We start from the raw sequence: 17,570 nt of genomic DNA on the forward strand, positions 1-17,570 counted from the left end.
CTTTCTACTAGAGAAAAATGGAAATAAATGGACAAACCTTTTAAATGTTCATTATTAATTATTAGAGCTATGCTTATGTTAAAAAAAAGTAAATTTGTGAATAATTTGCATCTCAAATTATTAAGTGTATTTTATTCATCTTCAAGTAAAAGTGAATAATTTAATCCGTTTTATGACATTAAATTTTAATGGATATTCAAATCCAAACGTATTAATAGTTTAAAAGGTTTCATTTTTTCCTAATTTCAATAGATTTGAAATTCAGAGGTGATTAAATTATTTGCAGAGCATACAGTCTCGACATCAGAAATCAGACTGATAAGTATGATTAATTATCCATTAAACAAACATCATTGATATATGACATCTATATGCAGAATCAAATGAATATGTTAATTACTTACCTTTATTGTGCAACAAGTAAAATCTGTATTTGTTCGAGTTCAATTTAATTTAGTTATATTAACGTCCCGTTTTAATGCAACACTAGGGCTATTTTGGGACGGACCTCGTAATTTTGAACCACATGGAGGCATGAGAAAGGGGGTGTTAAACTATTAAAAGAAAAACAACCAATTTATGACTGTTTTGCTGTTTTATGCTGTATTCTTTGAATAAAGTCACTGAAGAACGATTGAAAATTTTCACAATTAGCAGAGACAAAAATCTTGCTTGGAAGAATTTGTTTGAATATTATATATATTGGTTGTTTATAGTTCCAGTAACTTTTTACAAGACAAGATGCAACAATTTTAAGAAAAGACATTTTGATGAAGAAATTAGAGAAAAGAATTTATTTATATAGTTCCTAACATTTTCTTAAATACTCCTATCGTTGAAAAAGCAAACATACACGGACGTATGGATGGATTAGACTAATTCCAACAGAGAGAACGGTAAATTTCATCTATCGCTATATTTTCGATCGTGAAAATTTCCAATTTAATGTAGACTTGAAGAGGAACGTGACGTGGAACAGTATACAGGAAAGTTTTGGGTTTTTAGACAATATACGGCAATGATATGACCGTTCGCGGATATTCAGACGTTCTTTGTAAAACAGAATACATTGAGATCTAGAAACACTACGAGAAAAAACAGGGAATGGAGCCAAACATTACCATGAAATATTTAGCAACAACAGTTGTAATCTCCTATTCTTTAAACGAGATCTAGAAAATTTAACTAAAAAAATCCAGACACCCTGCCAACTTTGTACAAGAAACTAACTTCAAGATATGGATCATCTAGGCAAGAAATCGTTCCGAAGAATCCTGCTACAAATTTACACTAAGCTCTTTTTAATTCCTTATATTTTAAAATCCTCTCTTTAATTCCTTATATATCGTTAGTGGAAGTTTGAAGATAAATGATCTTGCCAGCGACGAATAATTCAGAATACAGATATTTTGCGAACGACTCATAGCACCACAAGCGGATTGCTTTTTGGGCTTATCGAAACGTTAAGTAAAACACGAAAGCAATTTTACTGAGATCTAATGCCTACCGAAGTTGATAAATGGTGAAGATAATACTAAGATTGCGGAATGAAAATAGGATCCAAGGTACAAATTATAGGGATCTTATAATGCTATATTTTGTTTACCACATTTAAAATAATTACTTTGTGTATTCTGGTACATTTTTCCTATACGGACAGACATGGGGAATATTTTACCAAATGTAATGAGCAATTCCTCTTCCCTGTCAATAATTATCGATAATAGTTGAAGAACCCTTTAGAAACCGATTTCATGTTATGACGTTCCTGTGATATTACATTCGAATCAAAGTACACATTTTAAATTCTGTACTCTTTTCAGCTCGTCAAACTTTTGGAAATTTTCAAGATTCAAGCAACAGAGTTACGTATGGAATTGGAAGATCTGGTGTGATATTTAATCAAAAGTTTTAAGAAAATCATTCTTTATTTCTTTTAAAGAATCAGCCAAGTAGAAATACGCACTTTTCTCTTTTTCTCCTCATTTTTTGGAGAGCAATCCATGCACTGCATCAATAGAATCGTCACGCCTTTTTGCCAAGAATGGAATTAATTTGGCGTATTAACACGAATTTCGCAATAAGTGTGAAGGCTTTTAAAAATATAGTGATTTTAATGGTATCTCTATTCTGACTCGAGAAGTACGATACTTTTAGAAACTTCCATAACCTTTTAAGGAAATTATACGAGCAAAGGTGCACATATAAGACATACACGATCAGTCAGTGAGTGAATTCTCTCTTTGGAAAATTACTAAAAGGCAAGGTTTCTAAGATATAAGCTATATTGTGCTATCATTTTATTCGACTAATGTATGTTGTTGACTTTTGAAAGTGCTCTCTCATGTATACTTTGGTTGCACATATATTTAGTTTTTTTTTTATCGGCTTTTTGTTTTATTGATGACTAAAGCATCGTTATCCGTTTTCTATCTTTCTGGATCTCTCACCATACACTCATCTGACAAATATGTTAAGTAACTTTGATGTTAAGAATAATATCTACAGTGATGATGTTGACGACATCTCAAACGGAAATGGCTGTTAATTATATGCGTCAATATTCTCTTTTAACGTTATTTCTCATTTGGAAATTATAAGACATTTATAATGTCGTAGAATATTATGTTATTACCTTTATATATTGACATGTGGTAGTTCAAAGCACTCTTATTAATTGGCATGACGGTTAAAGTGTTTAAAACTATATTATTCAGGAAAAATTTCACGAAGTCTCCGTCATAAAGATCTTGCATATAAAATAATAATAATATTATTAATTTCACATTGCCGTAAATAATCATTTAAATACAAAGTAAGTCTCATACACAATGAACAATAAAAATTTCATTATATCATTATACTCCTAGAGTGACTTCAGTTCAAAAAAAGAAGTTGTAGTTATTACAGGCAATATATATACTATTGCCTTACTTTAATATATTTATATGTAGGGAATATTTCACACATTTTAATAAAATAATTTACAAACCAATCCTTATTTGCTATTCTCTGGTAGTTGAAAGATTTATTAAACCATATTCCATGAAAATTGCGGAAAGATAAAACAGTTCTATAAATGTTATTCAAATTTATCAATTTAGTTTATTTCAATCAGTTTTTAATTTTGATTAGGATTTGTTTTCATTCTTGATATTTCATTTCCCATTTCGAACAATGAGAATAATGAATATTAAGTTTCATCAAAATTTCTTGAGTCGTTTTGAGCATATGTTCATATATTCCTTACTCAATCGCATTCCTTACCCAACAACATAATGATACTTTTTTTTGAAGTTCTTTATTAATGTATTTCGTATGTTACCATTTTTCCTTTATTGCTTTAATAGTTCGCACATTATTGGGAACATCAACCATCTTAGTTGACCTCTGGAAAAATAAATTATATTTTATAATAGGATATTCAAAATTTTCTTTCAAATAATTTGATTAGACACATTTCAATCTTACCATATTTTTCATTTCAAAGTATTGAGTGGCGTGATTATGAAATTTAATGCTAATCGATCAATCTTTCCACAAATCTCTGAAGGCAATTTCTGTTTCACAATTTTTATTCAAACAGTTTGGTTACTGGCAATTCAAACTTAGCACATATTTTTCATTTTACAGTTTTAAACTCATTGATAAAATTTATTGTTAGTCAGTTAATTAGTTATATAAATTTTAAAAAAAAATCATCTGCAGCTTTTTTACATGTGGATCGATTTATCCTTAAAGTAATTTTAGTTAGTCAAACTAGAATTAATTTGTCAAGTATTTTGTTTAAATCGACCCGTATAATAGGAAGTACAGCAAGAACAAACATGTGTTAAATTTAAGTAGTGTAAAGAATTTGACTCGGTAATTGCCAGAACGGCCGATAGATGTCAGCACGGTATTGGTTTAGAGCAAAAATATGATGATATCACACCAGTAGAACGTTCTGCGGACTGAGAGTTTTTTTTGGGGGGGGGCGGGGGGTGTTCTATGTTGTGTTGTGTTAAGTGGTGTTGAAAGTATAAGGTCATTGATGCCTGATGATGGTGTTCTATCTTCTGGATTAAGATGATGGTCGTGGGAGTGGATTTACAAATGTTGTAATGTATGAATTTCCTATTGTTTATATGTTTGTGGATGTTTTTATGTTATGTGTTTTGTCCGACTGTGAAGTTATAAATAAACAAATTTAAAAGACAAATTTGGCCTAATCACTCGGCTATATTTTGATGACATCAAGTAGCGAGCTATTACACATTATTGTTTTACTTCATTTGCCGATTTTACATCTTTTTCTTTATTTTAGTGACACTTCAGTGGTTATTGGCTCTTTGTATATTATATGGAACGAAAGGTATTGTGAGAGGAGCTCTTCTGTTTAAACAATTAATTCTATTCTACACACCGGAAACTGTAGAGGTAGGAAAATGCGGTATCGTAATATTCTATTAAATGCATTCATACCGGCGTCCTGGCATAGGGGTAGCCCGTCTTCCCCGTGTTCTGGGCGTCCTGGGTTCGAGTCCCGGTACGGGCATGGTTGTTCTTCCTCTGTTCTATCTGTGAGATGTGTGAATGTGCCCCCCTGTAAAAAGGGGTTGTGCAAGCGAATGAGATGTGTGAGTAGCTAAGACGTATTCTTGGCCCTAGTTGGCGCTACTAAAACAAGAGACGCTACCTTGGCTTAAAATCGCTGACTTTGTCAGCGAGCTTGTGCATGGCAAGTGCCATTATAAACAACAACATTCGTAATATTTAACATTTTTGAAGTTTTAAATTATATTAGATTTAAATAAAGAAACAGGTATCAAATGAGATTTTCATTAAAAGAAACTAAATAAATAAATGTATTCTTTGAAGTTTTAAAACTTAATCATGGCATTACAACTAATGTGTTTGTCTGAAAATAGAATAGAGTGAAATTTCCAGAGCAAATTTAACAAATTTATATATAAATTTTATGACTGAAGTCAAAAAATTTATATTTAAATTTTATAACTGAAATCAAAATCAATCAAATGGTATCTATTTCTACATTTATATGCATTCGTCAATTTCAATTTCCTAAAAGGGTGCTAGAAAATTAAATGAATAGCATACACTATACAGACCCATATACATGCACTGTGCAAACTCATATACATGCACTGTACAAACCCATATACACGAACTGTACAAACTTGTAAAATAAACGAAATAATATTTCTTTTTTGAATATTAAATTATTTACATTGTAATTAAATATTTAGTCAACGCTGATCAGTTTCTACTACCGTAAAATAAAAATTTTATGAAAATATTATCCTATAATTCCAGAACAAAGATAAGATAAATATAAAAATATCAATTCTGAAAAAATATTCAAATACTTTGATAAACTTCTCATATTGCGATATGAGTCGGAAATATTTCAGCAACATTCCAGCTCAAATACAAGCATAACTTGAAGTTGCGATGTGTATCAGAACAAGCAGTCGTCAAGGAAGATAATAATTATGCACGATATTGCATAAATTTTCAGTGAAATAAGGAAGAGGCTGAAAATATTAGACACTGCTGCATTGACGTTCAGATGATTTACCCTGATAAGGTAGTAATTATGAGCATTAAAAATTTATGTTAAAGCTGTGTCTGATTTTCAACGGAGCCCAAAATGTAAGGAAAATTAATTTTCATGTAAAAATGATGTATTATGTGTAATGAATGACATTATAAATTTTTTTGAATATTCTTTCGTCATGGAACGAATTATTCTATTTTGGACAAATTGTATGAAATTTTTTTTTCACTAATAGAGAGTTTCGAATTATGATTAAAAATCGGGATCAAGTCATGCACGTTAATGAAGTTTAACTGTATTACGCATTTATTAAACATTTGCTATTTAATTTTAAGCCAGTATGCATTAACAGTAACATTATACATATACATTAACAGTATACATTATTGTTAACAGTAACTTCCACTGCAAGAATGCCAAAAGACATAAAACAGCAGCATTTTTTGAAATACATTAAGACAAAAAAAAATTTCAAAAGAAATGGAACAATTTGCTCTATTTATGGGCATTGTCTATGCTCCTGGGGTTTTTTAATTTCCATACCATTGTTCAAATTCTTTTTTCACAATTTTTTTTATTTTAATATAATTTCTCACTCTCTCTCTCTCTCTCTCTCTCAAAGAAAAAAAATTGAGCTTGTGCGCAAAATTTCTCAAAAACTACATATTCTATTAATCTAAAATTTCATGAACAGGCTGAAAATAAATTCTTCCATGACTTGCACATCAATTTTTAGATAAATTTTTCACAGAAAAAATTTTGCATGAATTTTATTTAGATTTTTTCCTTAAAATTTCTGTTTTTTTAAAATAATTGTTTTTTAAAAATATTTTTTTTCAAAAAGTTTTATAAAAAGTGTGTAGAATTTCAAAACAGAATACTTATATGCAAATTAGTATTAATTTTGTAAAATTTGACAAATTTGTAAATTCAGAATCCAGCTCTCAATAAAATACTGATTTCTAAGATTTTGAAAAAAAAAAAAAAAAAACCAAAAAACATCCGATTTATATTTCTTTATTACTTTTTAATTTTTTTCTTGAAATTACATGAAAACATGATAAACAACGTAATTGTAAATAAATATTCTATGGTTGAAATTCAAATTTCACAATTGTTTCATTTCTAAAATAGACATTCTGGAACAACAATATTTTTCTTTAATTCCATGGGTGATTGTTAAGAATCCTGAAACCCCTTAAAAGATAAAAAATTGAGAGTTTCACTTCAAAATTTTAAAGATTCTACTTATTTAAATATGTAGGTGGTCCCTAATGCGAATGCAATTTATATATTTTTAAACAGAGCTTATTTCCAAATTAAATGACATATCTGTATTCAGTTTAACTTTTATGGATTAAGAGAAATAATAAACATCTGACTACTTTTTTAAAAGACAATACCAGTTTTTCTATATGTCTGTACCATTATGAGTGAACTGAATTGTTTCACTAATTGTTTTTTAAGCGTTTAATTGCATTTCTGTTATAAAAAATTCCATAATTCCTCAAAATAATCTTTTAAAAATCATCTTAGTATGTCTTCATGAATGTTGATTACTTCAATTCATCCATTTAATTTCATCAGAATGGAAGACATTTTCATGTACCGAGGACTGCGACCATGGCTATATCCGGACATCATCTTCAACTTGACTTCATGTGGCAAACAGTTCAAGACTAATGTCCAGATTCTTCATGGATTAAGTGAGAAGGTAGAACAACTTTACTTAGTGAAAACAACTCTTTTCTTTGAATTATAATATTTTGATTTATTCTCTGAATTTTTGAATTAAAATAAAATTTATTGAATTCTTAAAATTATTAAATATAACTACTATTCGACCAGTTTGCTTACAATATTAAATATTTCATCTTGTTCAAACCTGACGACGTGTATTTCATTTCTAAATTATAGATGTTACGAACTATCTCATCTTCTCATACTTTTCGTTCCAATATTTGCTGTAAATATTTGTGAAAATAAAGTCTGTGCACTAAACACTAACATTGCAGCCTACTGTTCTGTGCTAAATTACATGAAAAAATATTTATTTATCTTGTTCAAATTTGAGAATCTCTCATTTTTTATTCTATTTCAGATATGATGTATTGAAACATTTTAACAATTACAAATTATTTAAACCTAAATATGATGAATGATATATTCTTTATGATACAACTCATAAAGTATTATCAAATTTCTTACACATTTCTAAATAAAGTTAACATTGAAATTTTTTCTTGAAGAGATCATTAAAAATTTTTTTTTATGTATAGACCTCTGATATGGTACTTTATTCTTGCACATCTATATACGAATTGAATCTTCTGCAAGAACTATATATTCCTATGTATAATTCTTGTATTTCTACATAAAACTATGAGGAAAATATGATATTTAATGTATTTGCACAGTATGAATAAGTTTCTAGTACAGAGGCGCTAGTACAATGTTTGCACCGGCTGTCACAAGAAAGTGTAGTAAAGAAGGAGTAAGGGGGGGGGGTGAACTGAGTCTTCTGCCAAGAACTATATATTCCTATGTATAATTCTTGTATTTCTACATAAAACTATGAGGAAAATATGATATTTAATGTATTTGCACAGTATGAATAATATTATAGTACAGAGGCGCTAGTACAGTGTTTGCACCGGCTGTCACAAGAAAGTGTAGTGAAGAAGGAGTACTGGGGGGGGGATGGGTGTGAACTGAGTCTTCTGCAAGAATTATATATTCCTATGTATAATTCTTGTATTTCTACATAAAATTATGAGGAAAATATGATATTTAATGTATTTGCACAGTATGAATAATATTATAGTACAGAGGCGCTAGTACAGTGTTTGCACCGGCTGTCACAAGAAAGTGTAGTGAAGAAAGTAGTACTGGGGGGGAAGGGTGTGAACTGAGTCTTCTGCAAGAATTATATATTCCTATGTATAATTCTTGTATTTCTACATAAAATTATGAGGAAAATATGATATTTAATGTATTTGCACAGTATGAATAATATTATAGTACAGAGGCGCTAGTACAGTGTTTGCACCGGCTGTCACAAGAAAGTGTAGTGAAGAAGGAGTACTGGGGGGGGATGGGTGTGAACTGAGTCTTCTGCAAGAATTATATATTCCTATGTATAATTCTTGTATTTCTACATAAAACTATGAGGAAAATATGATATTTAATGTATTTGCACAGTATGAATAATATTATAGTACAGAGGCGCTAGTACAGTGTTTGCACCGGCTGTCACAAGAAAGTGTAGTGAAGAAGGAGTACTGGGGGGGGGGATGGGTGTGAACTGAGTCTTCTGCAAGAATTATATATTCCTATGTATAATTCTTGTATTTCTACATAAAATTATGAGGAAAATATGATATTTAATGTATTTGCACAGTATGAATAATATTATAGTACAGAGGCGCTAGTACAGTGTTTGCACCGGCTGTCACAAGAAAGTGTAGTGAAGAAGGAGTACTGGGGGGGATGGGTGTGAACTGAGTCTTCTGCAAGAATTATATATTCCTATGTATAATTCTTGTATTTCTACATAAAATTATGAGGAAAATATGATATTTAATGTATTTGCACAGTATGAATAATATTATAGTACAGAGGCGCTAGTACAGTGTTTGCACCGGCTGTCACAAGAAAGTGTAGTGAAGAAGGAGTACTGGGGGGGGGGATGGGTGTGAACTGATTCTTCTGCAAGAATTATATATTCCTATGTATAATTCTTGTATTTCTACATAAAAATATGAGGAAAATATGATATTTAATGTATTTGCACAGTATGAATAATATTATAGTACAGAGGCGCTAGTACAGTGTTTGCACCGGCTGTCACAAGAAAGTGTAGTGAAGAAGGAGTACTGGGGGGGGGATGGGTGTGAACTGAGTCTTCTGCAAGAATTATATATTCCTATGTATAATTCTTGTATTTCTACATAAAATTATGAGGAAAATATGATATTTAATGTATTTGCACAGTATGAATAATATTATAGTACAGAGGCGCTAGTACAGTGTTTGCACCGGCTGTCACAAGAAAGTGTAGTGAAGAAGGAGTACTGGGGGGGATGGGTGTGAACTGAGTCTTCTGCAAGAATTATATATTCCTATGTATAATTCTTGTATTTCTACATAAAATTATGAGGAAAATATGATATTTAATGTATTTGCACAGTATGAATAATATTATAGTACAGAGGCGCTAGTACAGTGTTTGCACCGGCTGTCACAAGAAAGTGTAGTGAAGAAGGAGTACTGGGGGGGGATGGGTGTGAACTGAGTCTTCTGCAAGAATTATATATTCCTATGTATAATTCTTGTATTTCTACATAAAATTATGAGGAAAATATGATATTTAATGTATTTGCACAGTATGAATAATATTATAGTACAGAGGCGCTAGTACAGTGTTTGCACCGGCTGTCACAAGAAAGTGTAGTGAAGAAGGAGTACTGGGGGGGGGTGAACTGAGTCTTCTGCAAGAATTATATATTCCTATGTATAATTCTTGTATTTCTACATAAAACTATGAGGAAAATATGATATTTAATGTATTTGCACAGTATGAATAATATTATAGTACAGAGGCGCTAGTACAGTGTTTGCACCGGCTGTCACAAGAAAGTGTAGTGAAGAAGGAATACTGGGGGGGGGGATGGGTGTGAACTGAGTCTTCTGCAAGAATTATATATTCCTATGTATAATTCTTGTGTTTCTACATAAAACTATGAGGAAAATATGATATTTAATGTATTTGCACAGTATGAATAATATTATAGTACAGAGGCGCTAGTACAGTGTTTGCACCGGCTGTCACAAGAAAGTGTAGTGAAGAAAGAGTACTGGGGGGGATGGGTGTGAACTGAGTCTTCTGCAAGAATTATATATTCCTATGTATAATTCTTGTATTTCTACATAAAACTATGAGCAAAATATGATATTTAATGTATTTGCGCAGTATGAATAATATTATAGTACAGAGGCGCTAGTACAATGTTTGCACCGGCTGTCACAAGAAAGTGTAGTGAAGAAGGAGTACTGGGGGGGGATGAGTGTGAACTGAGTCTTCTGCAAGAATTATATATTCCTATGTATAATTCTTGTATTTCTACATAAAACTATGAGGAAAATATGATATTTAATGTATTTGCACAGTATGAATAATATTATAGTACAGAGGCGCTAGTACAGTGTTTGCACCGGCTGTCACAAGAAAGTGTAGTGAAGAAGGAGTATTGGGGGGGATGGGTGTGAACTGAGTCTTCTGCAAGAATTATATATTCCTATGTATAATTCTTGTATTTCTACATAAAACTATGAGGAAAATATGATATTTAATGTATTTGCACAGTATGAATAATATTCTAGTACAGAGCCGCTAGTACAGTGTTTGCACCGGCTGTCACAAGAAAGTGTAGTGAAGAAGAAGTACTGGGGGGGGGATGGGTGTGAACTGAGTCTTCTGTAAGAATTATATATTCCTATGTATAATTCTTGTATTTCTACATAAAACTATTAGGAAATATGATATTTAATGTATTTGCACAGTATGAATAATATTCTAGTACAGAGGCGCTAGTACAGTGTTTGTACCGGCTGTCACAAGAAAGTGTAGTGAAGAAGGAGTACTGGGGGGGATGGGTGTGAACTGAGTCTTCTGCAAGAATTATATATTCCTATGTATAATTCTTGTATTTCTACATAAAACTATGAGGAAAATATGATATTTAATGTATTTGCACAGTATGAATAATATTATAGTACAGAGGCGCTAGTACAGTGTTTGCACCGGCTGTCACAAGAAAGTGTTGTGAAGAAGAAGTACTGGGGGGGGGGATGGGTGTGAACTGAGTCTTCTGCAAGAATTATATATTCCTATGTATAATTCTTGTATTTCTACATAAAACTATGAGGAAAATATGATATTTAATGTATTTGCACAGTATGAATAATATTCTAGTACAGAGGCGCTAGTACAGTGTTTGCACCGTCTGACACAAGAAAGTGGCGTGAAGAAGGAGTACGAGGGAGAATATAGAAGAACCAGAATTGAGAAGTGATGAGTCCTTTTCAATTAGTGTTCATGAAATATAAATTCTACACAATAGGTGTCACTCTCCCTTTTCGTCTGGAAAAGATGTATGGTAATATTTATATTTGTAGATACAAAAAAAAATTTAGCATTATTTAATTAAGAGAAAATAATGATAATTTGAAGAATATGCTGTCTCAGAACATGATTCTTTCTTCTTAGATTCATTTACCCTCATTATACAATTGGTTAATGTATGTGGTAATATTTAGACCAATATACATTATAAAAAATCTTACCAATGTCCAATTTTCAACAATGAATAATTATTCAGAGAATAAACAATTATGTTTCTAAAGCCTGCGTATTGTTTGCTCTCATTGTACCTCTGGAAAGACAGTGAAATGATACTCTTATCAATAATTATTAATTACTGAAGTTTGAAGACTAGTAATGAATAAGAATTAAGAGAATATAGACTTGTATATAATCCTCTTTATTTTATGATATTACATTTGCGTTAGAATTATTGCAATCTTCACCACAGACAATAAAAGAAAAGAAAATTGAAATGATAACAAGAGCCGATTGCAGATCGAAATCAAAAATGGAAATGGAAGACTTCTTTTGAGAGAAAATAAAATGCCCTTTAAAGTTTGTAAGTGTAACCGTTAACTTTATCTTCTTTTATTATTAATAATTCTTTGTTTCAAATTGTTTGTCCATATCTCAATATTATAATGTTTTGAATGCAAATAAATTCAAAGGTGCAAAAATGATTTTTAATGCGTGTGCATATTCTAAAATAATTATTTACTATTCAATAGTTAATAGACGATAGTTTTGCAGTTTCTAAAAATGCTAGGTTGAAATAATAATAATAATTAGACATGCATATTATGAATTTGGGAGTATTATTCTTATTTTACTTTAATTATATGGTTATACTGCATTAGAATATTTCGAATCTGTATTATGACTTTTTTATAAATTTTCTTTAATATGCGCACTATGACGATTGTTCTGGAAGAAAAATATTTGTATATTCAGTGTTTTGTGTGGCAACGTATGGTTTTCTAATTATCTCTATTCAATATGAAACAATACTAACTCGTTTCTTTGAATTACTCGTATCGTTTCTAAAGCATATACAGAGACTACTGTGATAAAACCGCTTGAAATTTCAGCTGGATATACCGTACATCCTGATACTTTATGCCTCATTTTTATTTTAGTCCTGCACCGAGATCGTGAATCATTTCCAAATCCAGATCGCTTCCTACCAGAAAATAGTAAAAAAAAGACATCCTTATTCTTATGTTCCTTTTTCTGCTGGACCTCGGAACTGCATAGGTAAGAATTTAAATTTCAATAATCGGGTATGGAACTTCTCTAATTATTATAAAAAACCAAAGCATTAATTAAAAAAAGTTTAATAAAGATCATTTTTAAAAGTACATTTTTATTTACAATTTCTTCAGAGTTGGCGAATCCCATATAAATATTAGAAAAAATAATGAAAAGATTTAAAATATGTGAGTCTTGAATTCGAGCTTAAATAAATCAGTAAAAGTGAAGAAAAAAAATTCATTTCACTGTAACCATTTGTTTCTTTGGATTTTCCCTCTATATGAATTTAATTATTTTATTTACTTTTGAATATAGTTTTACGAAGTGTTCTTAAATTTTTAAAATAATTATTTTCAAAGTGAAATTTTCTTTCTGTTTATGTGATGAGTTAAAATAACATTTTCGTGTAATAGATTTATTACTTAAATCTAGGATCAAATGCAAATGATCTCTTTTGACTAAATAATTACTGAATTTATTTTATTAAACATATTTTATGTTGAAGAGTTAGAATATTATATTAAACGAATTTATTACTTTTCTATGTTTTTTTTATTGGTGATTACATGCGGTTTTTTGTTCATAGGTCAGAAATACTCAGTGATGGAAATGAAAGTAATTTTATCAAGTATCCTAAGGCGCTTCTATGTCACATCATTAGACAACAGAGAAAAGGTGATTATCTGCCGAAAATAATTTTATCAAGTATCTTAAGGCGCTTCTATGTCACATCATTAGACAACAGAGAAAAGGTGATTATCTGCCGAAAGTAATTTTATCAAGTATCCTAAGGCGCTTCTATGTCACATCATTAGACAACAGAGAAAAAGTAATTATCTGCCGAAAATAATTTTATCAAGTATCCTAAGGCGCTTCTATGTCACATCATTGGACAACAGAGAAAAGGTGATTATCTGCCCATATGTTTTTCTTCGGAGTACCAGACCTTTGCGCTTGAAATTTCAGTCCAGGTGGTAGTAAAATGTTCAGTATTCTTATTTAAACCCCAATTATTTTTAATTTATAATATAAAACTGACTTCTCCTTCAGCACTCCAATAAAGAGAATAAAATGCGTTTCTTCTTCTGAAATTTACATTTCTCTTGGATAATAAAAGACTATGAGGAGTGAAAAAGCTAAAACATTATAATTTTTCGAAAGCAAGTAACTTGGTGGACAAACGCAGCAAGTCAGAAACAAAATTCTTGATTAACCCTGCCATGAAAAAGAAAACTATCTCTTATGTGAAAATTCATCCTTTCGTTCAAAATTGAAAGAAAAAGGAACATTTCTATGCTTTTAAACCTGAAATGACTATAGAAAGGATTATGAAGTAACAAGAACTATCTTCTGCTTGTAAACGTTCAACTAAATATCCCGTATATCCTTAATTTTATACCTTTTTTTTTAAATAGCTTCTATTTTCAAACATACAGAAAGGCGTCAGTCTGTTAAATAGTTTCAAAGGATTATAAAACTTCGAGGTAATTTAAATACAAACGATTTTTTGCATTCTAAAGAAGAAGAAAAAGAAGGGGAAAAAAAAAAACTGAAACAGCATAAGCAAATGGGTGTATTCATACTTGCTCTTGTCAAATAAATTCTTTAAACTGAGTGTTAAGCTAAAATGAGAGATAAACCCCTTTTAATTGTTGTCTGAGAAACGTGACTAAAACTTTATTTTGCAGCTTTCAATTGTTAAAATTAATTTTTTATTTTTCCCATATTGCTAATATTTTACAGATCAAATACATTGCACTTTTAATCTTTTCATGACATAATATGATATGTTTAAACCTTCACGTAGATTTTCTAGCATCTGTTCACAAAGTAGAATGTTTTTTCCTGAGAAAAAAAATCTATTGGTTCTTATCCTAATTGATCCTAAATTGCAATCTTATCTATAATTTCTTACGTTAAGAATATGTTATATTCCAAGTTTCACTGGTCTATCAATTGTATTTTTGCATTAACGTAAACACACAAACATAGACATGAACATAAAGACGTAAACAAATTTTCAAAATTTAGTTCTTTAGAATCGAAATGCTCTAAACAGTAAAGCCATTTTTAAATGTCAAGATAAAACGTTCTGAATATTTCAGTTATCTCCAATTTGTATTTCACATTCAAGATTGTAAAATATTAATATTGTCACGAAATTTCAGGGGTTCGTTTGGATAGTTGATGTTATATGGTGTGAAGAACGCTCAATCAGCAGGCGGCAGTAGAAAATAAAATAACGCCGTTTATTTACACGAAGACACACAGGACAGCACAAAGACGGCAACTATATACAGCACAGAAGACGATTATCTTCAGTCGAGACGTGCAGCATACAACAAGAATCTACTGCAGACAATAGTGCACAGCTTAGTTCAGTACTAGCTTGACTCCGTCACTGCTCCGCTTATCCCTGGAAGGCCGTTATCACCGTAAGGTAGAAAGATAATAATCAGAATATGACCAGGGTCTGAAAGTGAACTAGAACTATCCGTGACCAGATGAATCGATTACTGAAGACTTGGAAATAAAATTCTTAAATTCCTTGATTGTTGATCAGTCTGTACGTTTAAGTTAATAGGTAATATAAAAACACAGTAAGGTAGTTAATGCAATTGGGAATGTGGTTTAGAATTCAAATTTGATCAGATGGAGAACTGTTTAAAATGCATACACAATTGACATCAGTATATGACGAAGTTGAACACAAAATGCACCTATTATTAACTTATGTGAGAAGGTTGAGAGAGATCTCTTGCTGGTTTTATTGCAAACAGTGACGTTCGAAAATTAAAAATAAAAGGCTATTCAAGATAATATATGTGGGAGTGAAGGGTCCATCCTCTGAAAGAACTCACTTCTAAACGGTGTCTAGTGTTAAATATAGGTTCTATTGTACATATTTACATTTTGGTACATATTACAGCGTGGACACCTCATCGTGCTACCACGGTTCACAGCCATTCAACCTGAACAGTCAACACCCACTCTCCAGTTTCATTCAATATACTAGAGTTAGTGTTCTTTCTGGCTCCGCCTGCGCCATCTCGTGGAGACTGTCACAACCATAGAGCTGAGATACTGATAGAGGGAGTGCAACCCTACTTTGGTGTAGGACAAGATAAAATCACGTGACTTGTGGACAGAATTTGTGTTCACTGTAACCTCATTCTCCGGTTCCCATTATATTTCAATGGCAGATTTTTTCTCGCTTTTCACTGTTGGTTTTTAAAACTTATTTAAGCCATGATTAACTATTGCTGTGCAATTGGATGCAAAGAAAAGGCTTCTAAGGATAGTCCTGTATCATTTCACAGGTAAGTACAATAAACAATTTCTGTTAATATCCATTTTAAGTCAATTTAAAATTTCATACCCTCCGTCACTCAGTGGTTTTGGTGTTAAAACTGAATAATATTTCATAGTTTGGTTTAATTATTGTATTAAATTTATTTAATTTCTTATTAAGCTTCATTTAAACTGATGTAACTGCATTATATTTTGTTACTTGCTTTATTTTAATTTCGAATGTGTTACAAGTGCTTGGCTGCAAGCTTGGCGTGATTTTTCTCTCGCCAATACACGTGTTTACATAAGCATTATTGACCGATTAATAATTGTGTATTTATTTTAGTGCAAATAAAGTTCCTTATTATTTCCAATATGTTGTTTCTTTTTTACCATAAATATTCGAATCGTATTATACCGTGAAAGATATTAAATTATCATTGTGAATGAAATAGTGAAACTAAAATTTATGTTTTATTGAAAAATTTATATAGTAAAATTTCATAAATGTGCTAGCAGTAATTACATCTTTTTATAAATTTTAATTAAGATCTAAAAAGAAACTAGGGCATATTCTAAAGATAAATTATTAAAGAACAAAATGCTATCTTTACAGATACAAATTTTGTCTGAATGTTAACATTTATTAATAACTTGCGATATGCACATATCCTAAAATCACCATTTTCGTAAAAATTTCGAATTTCCTTATTATTTTGTATTAAATCAACACATGTAAGATTCCAAAAATGATTTAATTTTGTTTCTGCGGTAGTTAGAAGCAAAGTTACCGCCAACACTATAAACCAGAATCGAAATATTTAAAACTGATATTAACAAGGAGAAGGCACGAAGTTTAAAACTGAGTTCTGAATGAGATTTTGTATAATGATAGTATACATTTAGAATGTTTATTAATGAAAATATTAAGACTCAATAGTCAACCTTAAAACTTTCAAATTAGCTTATATACTATTAATGTGTTGCCCGAACGAGTGCTTGAATAGTGCAGCGGTTAGGACACTGGCGCCGCATTCAGGATACCTGGGTTCGATTCTGAGCTAGTATTATTTTTCTTTCTAAATTATTTCAAAATAATTTAACAGTTTTAATTAATATCTTTTTCATTTTTTATGCAAAAATAAATATTATTCTGAATATTCAAGAAAAAAAAAGATATATAGAAATATAAAAGATATTTATATTATTTCTTATCTATATCTAAAAGATATAGATAAGAAATATAAAAGATATTAATATAAGGTCACTTTTATAATCTGCTTTTATTATAAAAAGTTTTTTTTTATCTGTATGAAATAATGA

General features: G+C 30.5%; 1 protein-coding gene across 2 annotated transcripts; it reads left to right on the forward strand.

The window, feature by feature from the left end:
- The first annotated feature begins 3,990 nt into the window (after positions 1–3,990).
- Positions 3,991–15,432, forward strand: LOC129987544 (cytochrome P450 4C1-like). Of its 2 annotated transcripts, XM_056095511.1 has the most exons (6): positions 4,039–4,105; positions 4,307–4,419; positions 7,148–7,274; positions 12,842–12,959; positions 13,543–13,631; positions 15,125–15,432. In XM_056095511.1, the coding sequence occupies exons 3-6, from the start codon at positions 7,149–7,151 to the stop codon at positions 15,185–15,187; spliced, it is 396 nt and encodes a 131-aa protein (XP_055951486.1). In that variant the 5' UTR covers positions 4,039–4,105; positions 4,307–4,419; position 7,148; the 3' UTR covers positions 15,188–15,432. The 2 variants fall into 2 exon arrangements, with proteins under 2 accessions (XP_055951487.1, XP_055951486.1); XM_056095512.1 differs by lacking the exon at positions 4,307–4,419 and having other exon boundaries at positions 3,991–4,105.
- The last annotated feature ends 2,138 nt before the right edge of the window (positions 15,433–17,570 follow it).

Source organism: Argiope bruennichi, chromosome 10 (assembly GCF_947563725.1).
Source record: "Argiope bruennichi chromosome 10, qqArgBrue1.1, whole genome shotgun sequence".
NCBI classification, from domain to species: Eukaryota; Metazoa; Arthropoda; class Arachnida; order Araneae; family Araneidae; genus Argiope; species Argiope bruennichi.